The 20,026-nt window shown below is 38.2% G+C and overlaps 1 protein-coding gene across 2 annotated transcripts; it reads left to right on the top strand.

The window, feature by feature from the left end:
• Positions 1-8,341: 8,341 nt before the first annotated feature.
• On the top strand, positions 8,342-19,558 carry LOC106088536 (neuronal acetylcholine receptor subunit alpha-2). Of its 2 annotated transcripts, none has more exons than XM_013254107.2 (4): positions 8,342-8,580; positions 10,898-11,094; positions 11,173-11,791; positions 19,002-19,558. In XM_013254107.2, the coding sequence occupies exons 1-4, from the start codon at positions 8,499-8,501 to the stop codon at positions 19,403-19,405; spliced, it is 1,302 nt and encodes a 433-aa protein (XP_013109561.1). In that variant the 5' UTR covers positions 8,342-8,498; the 3' UTR covers positions 19,406-19,558. The 2 variants fall into 2 exon arrangements, with proteins under 2 accessions (XP_013109561.1, XP_059221075.1); XM_059365092.1 differs by lacking the exon at positions 8,342-8,580 and adding an exon at positions 8,661-8,762.
• The last annotated feature ends 468 nt before the right edge of the window (positions 19,559-20,026 follow it).

Raw genomic sequence — 20,026 nt, 5'->3', positions numbered from 1 at the left:
TTCTAAATCAGTTCGTTCAATGGAATTCTGAGATTTGGTGGGGGAATTTGCGAAGCTCAAAATTAAAACCCAAGATGCTTCTCCCTATTGCTTTCGGGATAAATAGTCGTTGGCTTTGCAGTGCAATTGTTAAGTGGCTGTCGAATCACACGTTTCGACTAACAAGAAACATTTTAGTTTGGGTTACAAGTAAAAGCTTGCAAAGCCTCGTAGGGCCGAATCTTGGACAAATTGTGTACCAATATATTTAGTAGTTTTATTGGTATGTTGGTTCCAATCCCATTTTTTAAGAAGAATTTATTTTACGTAATACACCCGCCATATACGTTATCGACAACCATTTATATAGTTAAACAATTTAATTATTTTATAAATGGCCGACATAAAATTCAGTTTTGGATATAAAATGTATGGAAACACTCTCGTTAAATTGTAAGTATTGATCAAAAGCGCTTTAAAGTTGCCCGAAGATGGTATATAGTAAACTGACTACGTGGAAGTAAATTTCAGCTTTAGTGGAGAAGAACGGTATCTTCAAAACTCTTCGCCCCAATTCCTCGTTTTTAGGTCTTTACAAATGTGTACTGAAATTTGTTAAAGTGTCAGTCGAATTGGCTGACCCATCAATAGATATAAACCATTTACAGATTACATGTTATTGAAAATATATGACCTCTATACGGGGGTTGCTATATAAGTTTCTGGTCTAATAATGAAAACTCAAATTTTTATCATTAAAAATGGATTTAATGGGTTTCAAAGTATCCTCCAACAAGATTTATGCCCTTTACCATGCGCTCAAACTAATTGTCGAAGCACTTTTTCCATTCCGATCGAGACACCTCCAAAACATGATTGTTGAACGCTTCAACAGCATTTTATGGCTACGAAAATCATTGACCACGCATTTTTAGCTTAATGTGCAGGAATAAAAAGAATTCATTGGGTGCCAAATCAGGGCTGTACGGTGGATGACCCATCAATTCAACGTTTTGCCCGAGCATAAAGGCGCTGGTTTTGAGCCGATGTGTGAGAGCTCGCATTGTCGTGGTATATGATTCGTCTTCTCTTGTTCGCTATTCGAATTTCTCCCAAGACTTCAGACAATCAAATTGTGGTGTATCACTCAGAACAGTCGTCTCATAACCAGTTTTGTAGAAGAAACAGGCGTGCATTTGCTTCGAAGTGCTTCTTCCATCGAGCCAAATACAACGAAAGTTATATTTGGCTCGACTTCGACGACCTAGACGGTCGATTTGCACTATAGATCGATCGAACGATCTATAGCACAAAGGCTGGCTCAGAATCGATCATGGAAAGCGATTCTGAGCGAGCGTCGCCCAAGATTTAATTCGTTAAACTAGATTTTCACAGTGTTATAGGATGGTGCTTCATCGCCATACAAAGATATAAGTTCATCAATGCACTCTTGTCGTGATAATCTATGTCGAAAGTGGTAAAAAATGGTCGTACGAAAAGTTAATTCCATTTTTATACCCCCCACCGAAGGATGGGGGTATATTCACTTTGTCATTCCGTTTGCAACACATAGAAATATCCATTTCCGACCCTATAGAGTAGATATATTCTTGATCAGCGTAAAAATCTAAGACGACCTAGCCATGTCCGTCTGTCTGTTGAAATCACGCTACAGTTTTTAACAACAGAGATATTGAGCTGAAACTTTGCACAGATTCTTTTTTTGTCCATAAGCAGGTTAAGTTCGAAGATGGGCTATATCGGACTATATCTTGATATAGCCCCCATATAGACCGGTTCGCCGATTCAGGATCTAAGGTCCATAAAAGCCACATTTTTTATCCGATTTAGCTGAAATTTGGAAGAGCGAGTTGTGTTAGGCCATTCGACATTCTTCTTCACTTTGGCCCAGATTGGTCCAGATTTGAATATAGCTGCCATGTGGGCCGGTCTCTCGATTTAAGGTTTTGGGCCCATAAAAGGCGCATTTATTGGCCGATGTCGCCGAAATTTGGGATACTGAGTTGTGTTAGACTCTTCAACATTTTTCCGCAACTTGGCCCAAATCGGTCTAGATTTGGATATTGCTGCCATATAGACCGATCTCTCGATATAAAGTCTTGGCCCCATAAAAGGGGCATTTATAATCCGATTTCTCTGAAATTTGGCACAGTGACTTTAGTTAGGCTTTTCGACATCCGTGTCGTATATGCTTCAGGTCGGTTAATTTTTAGATATAGCTACTAGAGCGACCAATATTTTGTTATACACAATTGAACAATGACTTGTACTTATTAGTATTAGGTCCAAATCGGAACCTATACATAGACGAAAGGGGGTATATATATATACCCGAGGCGGTGGGTATCCAAAGTTCGGGCCGGCCGAACTTAACGCCTTTTTTCTTGTTTTTAATTAATTTTTTCAAGTCACTGCAAATAAAACATTCATTCAGCTTTAACATTAATTAAAATGAGAGAAGTATCCCCTGTTCCTTAATGGAACGTTAATGGGAAATTAAGTAGTAGTATTATATGCCAAAAATTTAAGATTTTTCCTCAATTGTAAGATTTTGGCAATGAGAACGAGCCATTGAGCCAAAACTTTAAAATAAAGACGCTATAAATAGCTACAAGATTAAGATTTTTCTTTATTCGTAGTATTTTAGCAACAAAAACGAGCCAAAGAGCCCAAAACTTAAAAAAAAATGTTACCTTTTAATAAAATTTCCTATTTACTAACGGACATGACCATCCTTTTCAAACTTTGATAGCTGATTGATTCTTTTTTTACTTCATGATAACTATCTAATTATAATTTTTTTGTTAACTTCCTTTTAATCTAAGAAAATGAAACATTTAAAGATGCTCCTATGTGTGTATTTGTAAGACTATTTTGCGTCTTTCACTAAGATACGATGTTGTCTTGTCTCAAGGTCAATTTCCTAATTTCTTACAATATTTTAACCTTCATTTAAGATATTTGTCTTTATTAACAGGACGCAAAGTTTAGTATTTATTAAATTAATATCTTTCATCAAAGAGAACTTTTCCTTATAATGTAGGAAAATTTATCATCTTTAAATTAAGTTTGCTAAACTTTTGCTCGAATCTTTAAAAGTAGGACAACAAATTTTACAGTGTAGCATTGCAGATTAGTCTATGTCGGTATATAAGTTCGGCCCGGCCACCATGGACCGCATTTGCCGAGCTCTTGCCACGGTATCTCTTATTTGGCAAACAAAGGATAAAAGAATAGAATTGCTATGTTATTGAAACAATATCAAGTTATGGTTCATTTCGGACCATAAATGAATGCTAAACATTGTAGAGGTCATTGTGTAATATTTCAGTTCATTCGGATAAGAATTGCGCCTTGTATGGGCTCAAGAAGCAAAATCGGAAGATAGGTTTATATGGGAGCTGCATCAAGCTATTGATCGATTCACATCATATTAGACACGTATGTTGAAGGTCATGACAGAAGCCGTTGTACAAAATTTCTGGCAAATCGGATGAGAATTGCGCCCTCTAGGGGCTCAAGAAGTCAAATCCCAGATCGGTTTATATGACAGCTATATCAGGTTATGTTCCGATTTGCGCCATACTTAGCACGGTTATTGGAAGACAAAACAAAACACCCCATGCAAATTTCAGCCAAATCGGATGAGAATTGAGCGCCCTATTGGCTCAAGAAGTCAAGATCCCAGATCGGTTTATATGACAGCTATACCAGATTATGAACCGATTTGAATCATACTTAACACAGTTGTTGAAAGTTATAACAAAACACTACGTGTAAAATTTCAGTCAAATCGGATAAAAACTGCGCCCTCTAGAGGCTCAAGAAGTCAAGACCCAAGATCGGTTTATATTGCAGCTATATAAGGTAATGGACCGATTTAGAGTATTTGTATTTGCGGAAAATTTCAAGCTGCTTCCTCTACTCCTTCAAAAGTTTGCGTGCTTTCGACAGGCAGACGGACGGACATGGCTAGTCCCACTTAAAATTTCACGACGATCAAGAATATATATATTTTATGGGGTCTTAGACGCATATTTCGAGGTGTTACAAACAGAATGACGAAATTAGTATACCCCCATCCTATGGTGGAGGGTATAAAAACTAAACATGGTATTAAGAAATATCTGTGCCAAGTTTCATCCACATTCGTCGATCTCTGCTATTTTTTGCTAACTGTACTAAAAAATCGACAATGTGTATCATAGCATGCCCGCCTTTGACGCTGAACGCCTAGGTTCAAATCCCGGCGGTAGTTGTGCTTCACCAGTACTGGCGACATGTGTGAGGTAAATTACGTTGGGTAATCAGCCGTGTAAAACTGCTCTACTAAGTGGTGTCGCTCTGCGGCACGCCGCTTGTACTTCGACAGCACTCATTGGCATGAGAGTAGTATCCCCGCTTTGATTCGTCTTTATAATTCCATTGCTAACTATTCCAGCATCACTTCCTGATTAGATTAAGCCTGGGGCCCATTTCTCTATCTATGAAAACACGAAATGAAAAGTTTAAGTTTACGTTTTCATAGCATTTCTGATTCTTGTTTTGGATAAACACAAAAACGAAAACACATATTGTCAGCATGTTTTCATACGAAAACAAAAAAAAAATATTTTGTTCATTTAATTTTTTCATAGAAAGAGACTATATATATCAAAATGAATTTGTGTTTGTTTGTATATTTGAGGGTATGTACGTTTGTTTGTTCCCTATAGACACAAAAACGGCTAAACCGATTTTCTTGACATTTTCACAGATTGTGGTCTGAAAGGAACAATAGGCTATATAATTAGTTGATATCGGAAGGGGGGCGGACCCTCCTCCTACCCCAAAATTAAAAAGAAAATTGGACCGATCGGGACAATATGGGACTTAAATGAAAGGTATTCAGGAGTAGAGTACGAATTTTGTATTAAAAATTGGGACCAAGTAACTGGGAGGCCGCCCCGAAACCAAAACCCCCTAATATAGGTTTATTGGACGATAACGGCAATATGGGACTTGAATGAAACATATTCGAAAGAACATTACGAATGTGGTCAGGAAGGAGGTATAGGCCATATAATTTGTTGATACCAAAATCAAAAGTGGACCGATAGGGATAATATGAGTATCAAATAAAAGGTATTGGAGAGTAGAATGCGCATATGGTATTAAAAATTGGGTTCAAGTATCTCAGGGGTTGCCCAACCCTAAAAACGGCCCCAAACTGACATATTGGACGTACATACCAATATAGGACTCAAATAAAAGGTATTCGGGAGTGAACTGCAAATATGTCATCAAAAAATAAGGTCCAAATAACTGGCGGTCGCTCCCCGCCCCCCTCCCCCCAAACACACAAATGGGAATACTACCCGATCATAGCTGGAGAAGCCTCGAATGAAATGTATTTGGGAGCAGATTACGAATAAGACATTAAACTTTGTGTCCAAGAATCTAGGTGGTGCTTTACCTCCTAGAATCGCCTCGCCTGGAGTGCGTCATTCAAAAGTGTGCTTAAGTGTACTTATTCTGCTCATGTATCTAGCGGACCATCTCATTCCAAAACAGTCGATTACTCATAATGACCTAACAGGACGCTGTGTGATTTAATTGTTTTGGGACATAAATAAATGTATATTGTCGGAACTGTGGCGTACATTGCTGGGTCAAAATGTCGGCTTTTCCCAATATCGACAGAAGGAATCAACACAGCCGTACATACCAGACTCAATGCATTTTATTGTTAACTAGCTGACCCGGGCCCGCTCCGCTGCGCCTTCTTTTACTTTATATAGAACAAAAGCTTCCTTGGAATATTTATTTTCGACAGTTAAGGATCTTTTAGTGAAATACCATGCTACGAAAATAGTACAATATATAGCTTGACTAACAGTTTAACAATATAATTGCCTTTATCTTAATCCCATATGATCTTTATTGGAATGTAAGGTGTACTCCATTCTTAAAATACTTCATTTCAGTCCGATATTCTCATGATGTCTTATTTAGTGGTGTCCCCCAGATACTTGGCCTGAAAAAATATGAGCATCGTGCTCTTCTCTCAAATATCATTTATTTAAACCTCATATTGCCACTTGGCTTAAGAGGAGTTTACAGGATGAGGCGTCCCCCAAACACATGGGCCCAAAATAGGTTATCAAATTCGTTTTCTAATCTCAAATACCTTTCATTTGAGCCACATATTGGCATGGTCGAAAAATTTTTTCCCTTTGGGGGTGTTTTGGGAAAGGTGTGATGCCCTAAACACATGGTCCTACATTTGGATATCAAATTCGAATTCTACTCCCAAATACCATATTGCGATGGTCACTAAAAAATTGCTGTTTGTGGGATATTTTGGGATCGTGCATCGTGCTCTTCTCTCAAATATCATTTATTTAAACCTCATATTGCCACTTGGCTTAAGAGGAGTTTACAGGATGAGGCGTCCCCCAAACACATGGGCCCAAAATAGGTTATCAAATTCGTTTTCTAATCTCAAATACCTTTCATTTGAGCCACATATTGGCATGGTCGAAAAATTTTTTCCCTTTGGGGGTGTTTTGGGAAAGGTGTGATGCCCTAAACACATGGTCCTACATTTGGATATCAAATTCGAATTCTACTCCCAAATACCATATTGCGATGGTCACTAAAAAATTGCTGTTTGTGGGATATTTTGGGAAAGGGGTAGACCCCAGAAAATTGGTCCCGAAAATGGGTATCAATTCTTGCTCTACCCCCCAATACCTTTCATTTAAGCTCCACATATATCTATATATCATTTATTTGAACCGCATATTGCCATTGCCTTCAAAATTGGATATCAAATTCGTTTCTAATCTCATAAAAACTCCTTATTGCCAAAGTCAGCAAATATGTTCGGTTTGGGATATTGGCCCTAAAAACTATGAATATTTAGTTCCACTCTCTTTAAGACCCAAATTGTCTTGGTGAGCAAATACGTCCTATTTGGGGGTTGTTACGGTGGTGGGACGTCCGCTAGACAGTTGGCCTCTAATGTTGATATCAGATACGTGGTCTACTCGCACATACCTTTAATTTGAGCCCCATATTTCCATAGTCGGCAAACATGACCGGCTTGGGGGGTGTTTTGGGGGATGGGCGGCCACTCAGTGAGTTGCCCTTGAAAATATACATCGGACTCGTGTTCCACTTTAAAAGCCCTCTTATTTGAGCCTCATATTGCAATGGTCAGCAAATACATCCTATTTGGGTGGTGTTATGGGGGTGAGGTGGCCCCATAGACAGTTTTCCCCAATATCGGTATCAAATTCGTGCTTTACTCCCAAAGACCTTTCATTTGAGCCCCTTATTGCTATGGTCGTAAAATTGTCCCCTTTGGGGGATGTTTTTGGTGAAAGGCGGCCCACAAACACTTGGTCCCATATTATGATATCAGATTCATATTCTACATTCAAATACTTTTTATTTAAGCCCCATATTCCCATGGTCAGTAAATAAGTCCTGTTTGGAGGGTGTTTTGGGAAAGGGGTGGACCCCCAGAAACGTGGTCCCACATTTGGAAATCAGATTCGTATTCTACTCGCAAATACCTTTCATTTGAGTCTCATATTGCCATGGTCGGTAAATATGTGCGATTTAGGGGTGTTTTGGGGCTTGGGGTGGTCCCCCTAGAACTTGGTCCAACAATTGGATATCAGATACGTATTCTTATCCTAAATACCTTTCATTTGAGTCCCATATTGTCGTGATTGTTCTAAATATATGTTTGGTGGATTTTAGGGTGGGACAGCCCCCCTAGGTACCCCATCCGAAATTTGGATACCAAATTTTTATTTTTAGGGTGCTATATAAGAGCACACAAAATTTCGCTTAAATCGCACCACCCATCTCCGATATCTGTCGTTTCTGAAAATTACGGTAAGGGGGAGGTTCCGCCCCCCTTCAGATATCAAAAAATGTAGTACCATATTTTCACCACGGGGTCATTATGCACCATCTGTGAAAATTTCAAGAAAATCGGTTCAGCAGTTTCCGAGTCTATAAGGAACACACAAACATACAAACAAACAAACAAACCTACAAACAAACACAAATTGATTTTTATATATAAGATATTCTTAACACACAACATATCCTTAGTCCTTCCAACTAATGTTTTCTACAAAAAACTCTGAACTGGCATTGTTTGCTACAATTTTTGACATCGAGAAATATGAATACTGTGTACTTACTTTTGAGATAAGCCATAATTAAAGTCTGCACTTTGTTATTGTGTTCGTGTGTGTTTGTATTGTTTATGCGTGTGTGTGTGTGTGAACATGAGTAGCTTTGGGCTCGGCTCGTATCCATAGAAATGTTTTGTCCGAGTTCAGTTCGCGTTTGCATCTCACAGCGCTCGTTCACCGCTTCACAAGGAAAGAAGAAAAAGAGGCTCTCGCCAGAGCAGTTGACATTTGCAATTCAATTTCAAATTAAGAAAACCAACAAAAAATAAGAAAACAAAACATTCCACTTGTGATAAAAAAATGTACACTTCCTGTCTTCGTGCCACGTCCACGTTAATCGCGTTGGGATTTTGGTTGCTCTCCTCCGCTCCGCATGTGAATTGTAAGACTTTGTTTATTTCAATTGTCGCTTACTTTCTTCATTGTTGTAGCTGTGCTAACGGGACAAGCGGACGGTCACAAAAAGCTAATCAACTGCTAATCCAGCGAAATCACTGGCATATCTGTAGTAGATCATCCATGTGCCAGCCAAAGACTAACATTGGGTTTATAGTTGATAGTCAGGTGGGGACCAGGTTTACGTTCGTCGATGTAATGCCTGAGCTAGCCCAAGCTGTACAAACAGTTTTTCCTTGCGAAATAGCATTTTCATGGAAAAGGTCATGACATAGGTCGTCTAAAAATTCAAGCATGCATCCGCAATCTACAAAAACTTCCAGTTATCCATCTTTTTCGGACAAAAATAAAAATTGTATTGGGCGTGATTGATTCGAGCAAGAAGATAAATTAATTCGATTGCAAAAGCATCCATCAGCATCTTATACATATATGAGTATGGAATTGTGCGTTTTTTTTTTTGTAAGTGGAAAAAATCAACAAAGCCATGATCTATGACAAATTTAATATAACCGCATTCGAACTTAAAGCGCTATAATACGTTACGTTTTATGTTCACGTAAAATTTAAAATGTTTCGCAAAACTCTCAATTTACCGACGATGCATCATTGTTGCTTAACACCTGTATGGTATTTTCGTATGACATAAGCTAAAAATGTGAGCAAAAGCTTACATTTTATGTGTACAAATTGGCCTAAGTTGTGAAAAAGCTGGTTAAATTAATCATGAAGTTGTGGAAACATTTTCATTTGGGGTTGCTTTCATTCGTCAGAAGGCATCGAAAAAATAACATGTGATACTTTGAATAGCGATAGGTAGTTTCGATCTTTTATTCGGTGAGGTTTTATTGCAATCTGTAGGAAATTGCAATACGTGGTTAAAAAAAATGATGTTAACAAATTTTATGACCAAATAAAGCTGTTCAAAAACAACGAGAGTCTATATTTTTTAAGACTAATCGAAGCCTGGGCGATCGAGGCAAACCATTGACGTCCCACTATTATGTATCAATGCGTGCACTGGTTATTTTGCCTAATTCCAAGAAAAATCCAAGTGCTAAGTGCGGATCATAGCAAAAGTAGCATTAAGCCGACAAAATGTCTAAGACATTTTGCTGTGCCCAGACCAATCGTTTCAAAGCTGTGGACTTCCTCCACTCTTATTTACACACATAATTTTTTTAAGAAATTTTTATACTCAATTAAAAATTTTTGCTTAAATTGGTCCTTTAAAGAAAATTTGCATTATTAATAAAAGATTTTGTAGTTGCATTTGTGACAAGCTGAATAATTCAATGAAGGCGGTTATCAAATCATCCAACATATTTATTGGAAATCGATTATTCCTTCAAAGAAACGTTTAACTTATTTACTTATTTCAAGTAAATAATTGGTATTTTTCCATAAATAAGCATATTGGGGGTAAAATTAATATACATAGTACCTTATACAATTCTTCCTACAATGCTCTCCATTTTCGACAAAGTTTCGCAATACTATTCTTCTACTTATATTTTCACATCCTAGATTTTTCTGTTTGCACTCCACCAATTCACACCATACATTTATTTTATTTCAAAATGATTGAATTCTAAGCAATAGTGAATCTATTTTGCACTTTCTAGTGCTCCTTTTTTGCAAAACTATTTCCGTCTAGCCACGGGTTTTTCTGAATTACATCAGGTTTGCACAAAATGAGTAGCCAGAAATATTGTTTCGGCATTCAGTGGTGTATGCGTACATATATTTGTCTCATTGGCATTTCTGTTCGGTTTACATGTGAGTGAAAGAGAACACAATATCTTCTTGCTCTTTGATGAGCGAGATACAAGTATTTATTCTATTAAATAACAATTTTAATTCGTGCAATTAAACATTTATTAAACATTACTTTCTTTACCATGGCACATGTCATGACTCAATTAAAAATGGAACTTCAATGTCAAAAATTATCAAAGCAATTAGGCACTTTGTTAAAAACATTTTTTTAATCAATACCAAGTTTAATTGATCAAATTTAAGTCAATATTTTTTCTGTGTAGGCGTTTTAAACTACTGTGCTATCCAAACCTAGGGATTTGCTTATAATCAAAGCAATTGTATAGAGTGTGAAACATGTGACGTTTCAATAACCGCTGTGATATTCAAGGTCAGCAAAGAGCATTTAAAAAAATAAAAGACCATTCGACTTGATTAGGCGACTTGGACTGGACCGGCGCTTGCAACAGATTAGGCGCTCGCCATAAGTCTGTGTTCTGTGTAAGTGATAAAACATTCATCCATTAAGTGCATTCCGTTTTCAGCCGAGGAAACCAACGAATCATGGAATATCACTACAATGGATCGTTTGCGCCTTCAATTATTCACAAATTACGATAAGACCGCACACCCCATGGTAACTCCCACACAACGTACAAATGTGAAGCTAGGCCTCTCCCTACACTATATTGATATCAACGAGCTGGAGGGTAAAATGACCATGCATGGCTGGATTAATATGGTACGTATGACCACCATCTGAAGGTGATTCGAACATATGTTTTTGGGGGAAAAACTCAAGTCAAGTCTTCTTTTCAAGCAATGGCAAGACGGTAGTCGAACCTGGAAACCCGAGTACTTTGATAACATCACATCTTTGCAAATTCGTTCTCGGGAGGTATGGAAGCCATCCATAACCCTTTTCAACGCTGCTGGCAACGATGGCGATTATGTGGGAGACACTCAGACTTTGCTCACCCATGACGGCACCTTCCTCTGGGTCCCTCCGGTCGTCTACACGGCCTACTGCAATTTAAACTTGAGGCTGTGGCCCTACGATACACAAACGTGTAAGCTAAGAATCGGAACATGGACACTAACCACTATCGACTCGAATCACATGGGCAACTTCGATATGGAAGACTTTACCCAATCTTCTGAATGGAGCGTTCTCGACACTGGCATGACTTACGGCAGCGAAGAGTTTTACAACTACGCCGAGTATTCGTTTATTCTAAAGAGGAGTTCCACCATGTTCTCGGCAGTTATTTTCACCCCAGCCTCATGCATCATCATGCTGTCTCTATCTGTGTTTTGGCTACCACCTCAGATGGGGGAGAAAATTTTACTGAACGGCGTCCTTATCGTCATTATATCAGCTTTCTTGATGTACTTTGCCCAAATGTTGCCAATACTTGCAGAAAATACTCCGCTTATTGGTAAGAGTCGACACTAAATCCTAGCCATTACATCCATCGCATTAAACATTTTCAATTTTACTAATATCACACATTTCTTAGTCGATCCTCGCAAAGTTAACCTGTTTGTGAATTTAAGATTGAAATTCAGCAACTTTGGATCAAACATGGCACAGGTTTAAGTTTAAGCTCAATGATAAGGGACTTCCTTTTTATAAACGAGTCCGAACGGCGTGCGCAATGCGAAACCTCTTTGGGGAGAAGTCTTGGGCCATAAAAGCCGCATGCAACACCCAATTTTGCAGAACATTGACACAGCGGTCTGTATTAGGCACTTGGACATCCTTGCTTACATACATCTGCCACATAGATGAATCTCCCGATTTAAGATCTTAAACCGTAAGAAACAAATTTACGATCCGCCCATGAGCATTCCATAAAGGAACAGGGTCAAACTTCTCTCACATATCAAGTGCTGTTCGATTCAATTTTAAGCTCGATTATAAGAGGGTTCCTTTTTATAGACGAATACGAATGCCGTGCCCAGTGCGAAACCTCTTTGGGGAAAAGTGTTGGGCCATAAAAGCCGATTTGAGATCTTGTCGCTGATATTTGAAATAGTTAGTTGTATCGGACTCTTTCGACATTTGAAATGAAAATCATCCTGATCTGTTTTACCAATTTTGACACTGTCTTCCTTTCAAGGCTTTATCACCATACACATCTCGTAACTTTTTAGCAACCTGCTCCGCGTTTTTTCCTTTATGGAAATAATAAAGTAAAATATGACGAAAATGCTCCTTTGTGGGCTCCATATTAAAATTGACGCCAAACAAATAAATGTAAACAAAATTTCACGCACTTTTTTCTAAGGCAAGCTAAAAGTAACAGCTGATAACTGACAGAAGAAAGAATGCAATTACAGAGTCACAAGCCGTTGAAACAATTTGTCAACGCCGACTATATGAAAAATCCGCAATTACTTTTTAGGCAACCCAATAGATGTTACTGTCATATAATCTAATTTCCCCCTTTAAGGTTTTTAACCCATAAAAACAGAAGTTTGGAATAACCAGAAGTGGCAAATATGATCCACATCGGACGACGAAACCTCACAAGATTTTCTAATTTTTGCAAATTTTTGATGCAAATACTGATTCTTCCATTTCTAATTTGTACAAATTTTTGTTGCAAATACTGAGTCTTCCATTGGCAAAATGTTGTTTCCTCGGCTGATGTTGATGAAACGACCAAACTCGGTCGTACGTACCGGATTAGCCAGATGGTGTCTTTAATCGGCAGGGGATGCCGCTTCAGTGTACAACACACTTCTACAACAACAACAACCGAGTTGGGTATAGTTTAAAGGACAACAAGGTAAAGTTGCAAAAAATAATGCCAAGTCACAATATAGAATTTACAGAGATGGAAAGTGCTAGTGTGTCAACAACGTTGAACAAGAGCAAATTGGCCAACTACTTATTACAAACTGAACTCTCATTAAGTAATGTTTGCTGCGGAATGAGAATAGAGCTTGTTTGGACTAAAAAAAACACTTTTTGCATGGTGTCCTTGTTGGTTCCAGTCTAGAGCATTTCTCGCTATATCATCGCGTGGTCGGCGTAGGATACAACCCAACCAAATCCACTTTCTCTTCCGGATTTTTACATCGACAAGGGAAGTGTTTGTTCTTATTTGCAATGCCTCGTTTGAAATACGATTTGGCCAGAAAATTCGAAATATTTGTCGTAAGCAGCGATTTATAAAAATTTGATTTTTTTGCTTGTGTCAAGCTCCATGTTGTACAGCCATATAATAAAATAGATTTCACACTACTGCTGAAGATTCTAACCTTTGTACTACGTGAAATGTCACAGCAGCTCCAAAAGTTATCAACAAACAAAGGATAATGGATTAAATTGTCATACTTGGCTTGGAAGCTGGAGACCATAGTAGATGCCATAGTGCAACATTTCAACCAAATCGAATAAGAATTGCTCCCTGTAGGATCTCAAAAAGTAGACCTATAGATCCAAATTAGATAAGAATTACGGTCTCTAGAGGCTCAAGATGTATAATCAGGAGATCGGTTTATGTGGGAACTATATCAGGTTTAAGGCCGATTCGAACCATACTTGGCACATTTATTGAAGGTCATAAAATACATCACAGTACTAAATTTCAGGCAAATCGAATAATAATTGCGCTCCCCACAGGCTCAAGAAATATTATCGGGAAATCGGTTTATATGGGAGTTATATCTAAACAGATATAGTAACAATCCCTACCGACCAAGAATACATGTATATACTATATGGTGTTTTAGACAAACAGAATGACGTTGTAAGTATTCTATCCACATCCTATGGTGGAGGGTGTAAAAAATTGACCTCTGCCATTGTGGCCGCATTGAATACAGTCCACTTTTTTATATAGGGACTTCCAATTCACATCCCATCAACTAGCTTCATAACTCGTTCCATCTCCACTTATTTCTACCCTTGCGTCGAACTGGAAGAGTTCCCCAAAATTTGGACATCCAAAGCCTCTGCTATTGGCCAAACAAATTGCAGCCTTAATGAGCTTTCTCTTTGATCATGTTATCCTTGATACAATGCCAGATGTTGCCAGGCAGGCCAGGCAGTGTGGAATACATGTGAGCCGATTTTTGCTTAAAAGTACTATTCCACCATACCTTATAGAACATATAGTAACTACGATATGCCTGGTAACAAAAGTTGCATAGACTTCTAAACGAACGATTCCAAACTAGACGACCACGTAAGCTTTGGGGTGTAATCTGAGGAACAGGGCAGATTATATCGAGGAGGTAACCCGACCAATGTAGAGTGTATCAAGAGGAGACCATTGTAGTGGAATGGCTAAGACATTTCTAAATAAAAGCTTTTCGAAATTCGCCTTTTCTGGGTGTAGGGCCACAGAGATATCCCTGGAAATTATAGAGCGGACGAGCATGTGAGACTAGAAACCACCTTACACATTCCAGGGGAACTGGAATCTATGGGTATCCCTCAAGCAGCATGTAAGCAAAGTCTTCGGGATCAGGCTTTGGGTTGTACTCTACCGAACTAGGACCGGTCCTATAGAGAAAGTTACCCGACCACTGTAGAGTGTTTCAAGCGGAAATCCTAGCAATTAAAGAAGTGGTGGAATTGCTAAGTTGTAATGGAATAACAACGATTCACATAAATATCTTCTCAGACAGTATGGCTGCCATTAAATCTCTGGGGAATATATTTCTGAATTCAAAAACCGTTCTCAACTGTCACAGAACTCTCAATGAGATGGCTGATCAGTTGAAAATACACCTGTCGCGGGGGTCGGCCACAGAGATATCCCAGGGAATTGTAGAGCAGACGAGCTTCAGTGACTAGAAACAACCTTATACATTCCAGAGGAACATGTGCCGAAGGGCACCGAATAACAGATGGGCACAAAGTGCGGGTTGGGACACTCCAAAATTAAGTGGCCCAATCAAGACTTTAAGAGGTCTACCGTCATTGTGCCCGTCATGACGGGTCACTGTCTGATTGCAAAACAAGCTGACAAACTGAAGGTTGCAAGTAACGAATTCTGCAGAAGCTGTGAGGACATCAAAACTTCAGCCTAATCGGACTTAAATTGCGCGGTCTTAGGACTCAGAAAGACAAATCGGGAGATAGGCTTATATGCCAAATATTTCTAAACATAAAACGATGTTGGCCCTTTACAATCCAATCCAATGTACATCAATAAGAGGTATCTGTGAAAATTATCAGCAAGTTATCTACAGGTTAGGTTAGTTATGGTTGAAAAGGGGGTGCGGATATTTATCCGCCCATGCCACTATGGACATACACCTAAGCCAGTAATCGGCTTGTTGTGGGCTCTAAATACTAAAAAATTAACCTCGAAAATGAAAATCTAAGTTAGGAATTGCGTGCTACTTGCAAAATCCTTAATTGTTTTTCATGCCACGCCCCTAAGTTGGTTCATGTCTTGTATAGTGTCCCCACCTAAGTGTCGGTATCTGTAAGACGCGAAAGCCGGGCAATGGCATAGGAAATGATTCAACGTCTCATCATCGTCCCCGCATGCCCTACACATGCTATCACTTGCCGCACCGATTTTACAAAAGTGAGTTCATAGTCCTATGTGTCCCGTTATGATAGGGAGAGCTATACTGACCTCCTTCTTACTTCCTTTCACTAATAGCATCGTCTTCTCATGATCTGAATCTCCGCGTAGGATTTTCGCCGTCCTACCGACCGTTTCGCTGTTCTACAGGGTTGCATGCGCATTCGCCGCCCTCGCCCTTTATTTATACTGCGTCGACCCGAAAGGCTTCGGGTTACCTTTACTCGTTGGAGAGTTAGCATGTTTTGGACAGACAGATTATTCTTTGATTGAAGGTATCAAAATACTGTACCCTAACAACTCTGCTGTTGCCATTTGGCCGGGGTGATCTGGGTTACGGGAAGGATTTACTAATTATCTCTTTACTTTAAACAAACACAATTTGTTCGTGTTTTTCAATGTCGAAAAAGGATTGCAATGTTTGCATTTTATTTGTATGTGTATATATACTCACATATACATATCAGTCCATATACGCTAGTAGGCTATAGTAGAGAAGTGTTTTATTACTCATCTGGAAGCCTCTGGCAAATCTAATCCATATGTTGAATTGAATTGTTGGGCTGTAGTTTCTGAAGGTTGAAATCTATAATGGTAACTATATCCAAATCTGAACTAATTTTGTTGAAATTTTGCAGAAGCTTTCAGATGAGTAATAGAAGATTCTATACCAAATTTCATGCAAATCCGAGTAGTAACTAGGCCCTTGCAAGTACAAATCGGTCGAATTTTATATATGGGAGCTCTATCTAAATCTGAACCAATTTTTATCAAAATTGATAGGTAACTATTGTAGATTGAAAATTGACACATAAAGAGTAGTTGTACAACGGACCTCAGTTGTTAGTTTGTTGTGGTAAGATTAGATTCCATAGGAATTCCCTCGTGTGTTCTAACCACATGTTCCAGAAAGAGCAAGCCCCGAAAAAACACGAAAGTGGCAAAGATGGTGTACCACCGCCGAAACGTTCACTAATGATGTGTTTGTTTCTGTGTCTGATCCGCCTGTGTGTCTGGCCTTTTTTTTCTGTAATCAATAAAAAACCTTTCATTCAGTTATATTCGTTCTCATGTTCAAATAGCCCCTAACTCTCCCCTCTGCGAGATTAATAAAAAATAGATGAAAACGACCAGTCTAACCGGCAAATATACAGGCAGCGTTTTTTTTTTGGTCTAAAAAAATTATATATGCAAATTTTCGTGATGATTAAATAACAATAACAAATGCGATCTTCACCTTAGTTACAAAAAACGAACAGCACTGCTGATAGTCCGTCTAAGGCAGGTATTTCTGAATCGGTACAGTTCGAGGTCTTGTAATAATGTCCATAAAAATGTATACTTAGTATAAATAACAATAACTAATGCAGTCTAATGCAGCACAGAAAGGATTTGCGGACAAATCAGCAGGTATTTCTGAATCGGTACAGTTTGAGGTCTTGTAATAATGTCCATAAAAATGTGTACTTAGTTTACCAATTTCGTGCTAGCGCCTAAAATACTCAACCGGATTCCGGACGTCATAGCTCCACGGGTTATCGTTAACCGACGGCCATAATATTTTTCTTATTTGGATCGAAAGGGACAAAAGGAGGTATACGTTTCAATAGAAATACTTTTTATTTTTTGAGACACTCTAATATACATATACAAATATCTTCCAATCGATAGGCGCCGACTGAAAGAACGCACAGCATTTTATCAATTACACATTAGATTTAGGGCTATATCTATATACGGATATGCGTAGACTCAGTTTTGTTGCGATGTTTACAAAATGGTGAATACGATGTTTTATTCTTATCGTTAAACAGTGTGTCTCAAAATTAACTATTTATACGAAACACGAAAGTAAATATGTTTCTTTCTGGAACAACGTACTGTTTAGCGATGAAAGTAAGTTGGAGTTATAAAAGTACGTTTACATTGGCCACTAAATCCAAATTTATGGCCTTTTCGAGATTTAAGTGTTAAATCCTGTGTTTTTTTGTAGGTTTTATCATACAAAAATAAAAAACCATTTTTGAAGTTTTTTTTTTAAATCCCAAAAAACCCGATTCTATGGCTTCAATTGTGTATGCATGTGTGTGATATGCACATTCACGTGTGCGCATGTGCGCTTGTGTATGCCACTTAAATCCCCAAAAACGTAGTGTAAACTGACAGGATTTGTTTTTGGATTTAGTTAAATCCAGATCAAAAAAATTTCAATTTAAACGTTTAAAAAGCTTTAAAAGTATGGTCTTTCACGAATATCGTCAATATAATATGTTCAAGCATTTTTTCCCATCTTAAGTTCTCTATTACGAATACTTCCCTGTAACGATTTGTTTTTAAGGCTCATTTTGTACACACACAAACTCTATATCAAAGTTTTTGGCAATAAAAAACTAATAAAGTTCATACAAAAAAACGCACATGCAGATAGCTACAAAATAAAAAAAGCTGTCAAATATGTTACATTTGCATTGACTAATATGCCCAGTTTCTCGTATACACCCAGCAAGGCTTTGTGTTTGCCTGACGACTGATTGGAACAATACGAACAAAAAAAGGAAAATATCAATTAAAAATAAGTTTTCGTGTGATCGGACGACAGACGAAAAAAATTGCAAGACTAAACATATTATGTACATACATAGAGAATTTGAACTTCTGTTTGGCGTCGCTTGTGAATATAGATAAATGGGAATTGTCTAAGAACATGCCGCAATTAGAATTCTGCTCTCAATGCCATGCAGTTTGCGTCGTTTGCACTTTCTCGTTAACACCTCGGCTTTAACCATTCAAAATTTCAAAGAGCAATTTCTACCCTTTCTAAAATGGCACTATTTTTATATATATATATATATATATTTTTTTTGGATTCCATCCAACTGTGTTTTGTTTATTTTTGCACTTTGTAATTTGTACTAATATTGCACTAATGTTGGTCAGTTACTCTAACAAAACTGAACAACTGCTACGTTATAGAGAATTTCGACTGTAGACCGACGTTATCCTTCCACAACATGCATTTTTATTCGATTTTGTCAACTAGGAAAGTGTGAATACGAAGGAGCGGAACGCGAATAACTAATTTTTTTTTTTTTAGTTCTCTTTTACAGCTCCAGTTTACTGTTAATCAGTCTGTCTACCATAATCTCGGTCGTCGTTCTGTACCTCTCCACAGCAAAACATAAGCAACGTGTGCCCGAGCTCCTTAGAAAAATTCTCAACGGTAATGCGGGACACTTTTTGTTGCTGAGCCAATTTTCCTTGGAAGCTGAACCACACTCCTTGCTGAATAACGGCACCAAAGAGCTGGGGGAGCATATCTACGACAATGCAGATCAGGGGGAAACGATGGCTGATCCTACAATACTTAATCCCACATCGTCGCCTTCAACGAGGTCGCTTCAATTCGATTGGGTCCTATTAGCAACTGCTTTCGATCGTATTTGGTTTTTGATTTACTGCATTTTGTTCATAATCCTGGCAATTGCATACTCCGTATGAGTTATGGTTGTCACTTATGCAGTTAGATAATTGAATGGAAGCCGAATGCTTTAGAGTTCCCCTGAATCACAATATACCAGTATGGTGCTAAGCAGAGCTTATGTTATAGTGAATTTTGTAAATAAAGTGGAAAATTATCATCTTTGCAAAGCACTCCCCTGATTTTGCCTGTCTCATAAAAAGTTGAAGCTATACAAAACCTCAAGACGACCCTGACAAAAAATCGTCAAAAAAAGAGTAAGTATATCCCTAGACCACAATTTTGAAAGATACCAGGTCTTGAAAATAAATGAATGACGAAAGCGGATTTCGGTCTAACCAAATCATGTTAATCACCTTAACCGATCGGAAAAATATAGGTCCTAACCCGCCGCACTCCTAGATAATAGTGTTAATGGTGTATTCCCACAAAAAAATGGATATGCAGTTCAACCTCGATTATCAGGGCCTTTATTAACCGGTTGCCCCTGTTAAAATACTACGACTATTTAACGTGCTTACCTCTATTATCGGTGTACCTCTTACATGATTTTTTGATGTAAAGTTCTCGGATTCCCTTTTTTATTTTGAGTTAAAGTTGAGTATCAAATTACATTTAGTCTGAAATTGAAAGTAAACCTG

Source organism: Stomoxys calcitrans, chromosome 3 (genome assembly GCF_963082655.1).
Source record: "Stomoxys calcitrans chromosome 3, idStoCalc2.1, whole genome shotgun sequence".
NCBI classification, from domain to species: domain Eukaryota; kingdom Metazoa; phylum Arthropoda; class Insecta; order Diptera; family Muscidae; genus Stomoxys; species Stomoxys calcitrans.
Note: the sequence above shows the minus strand (reverse complement) of the source record. Positions and strands in the feature narration are given on the sequence as shown.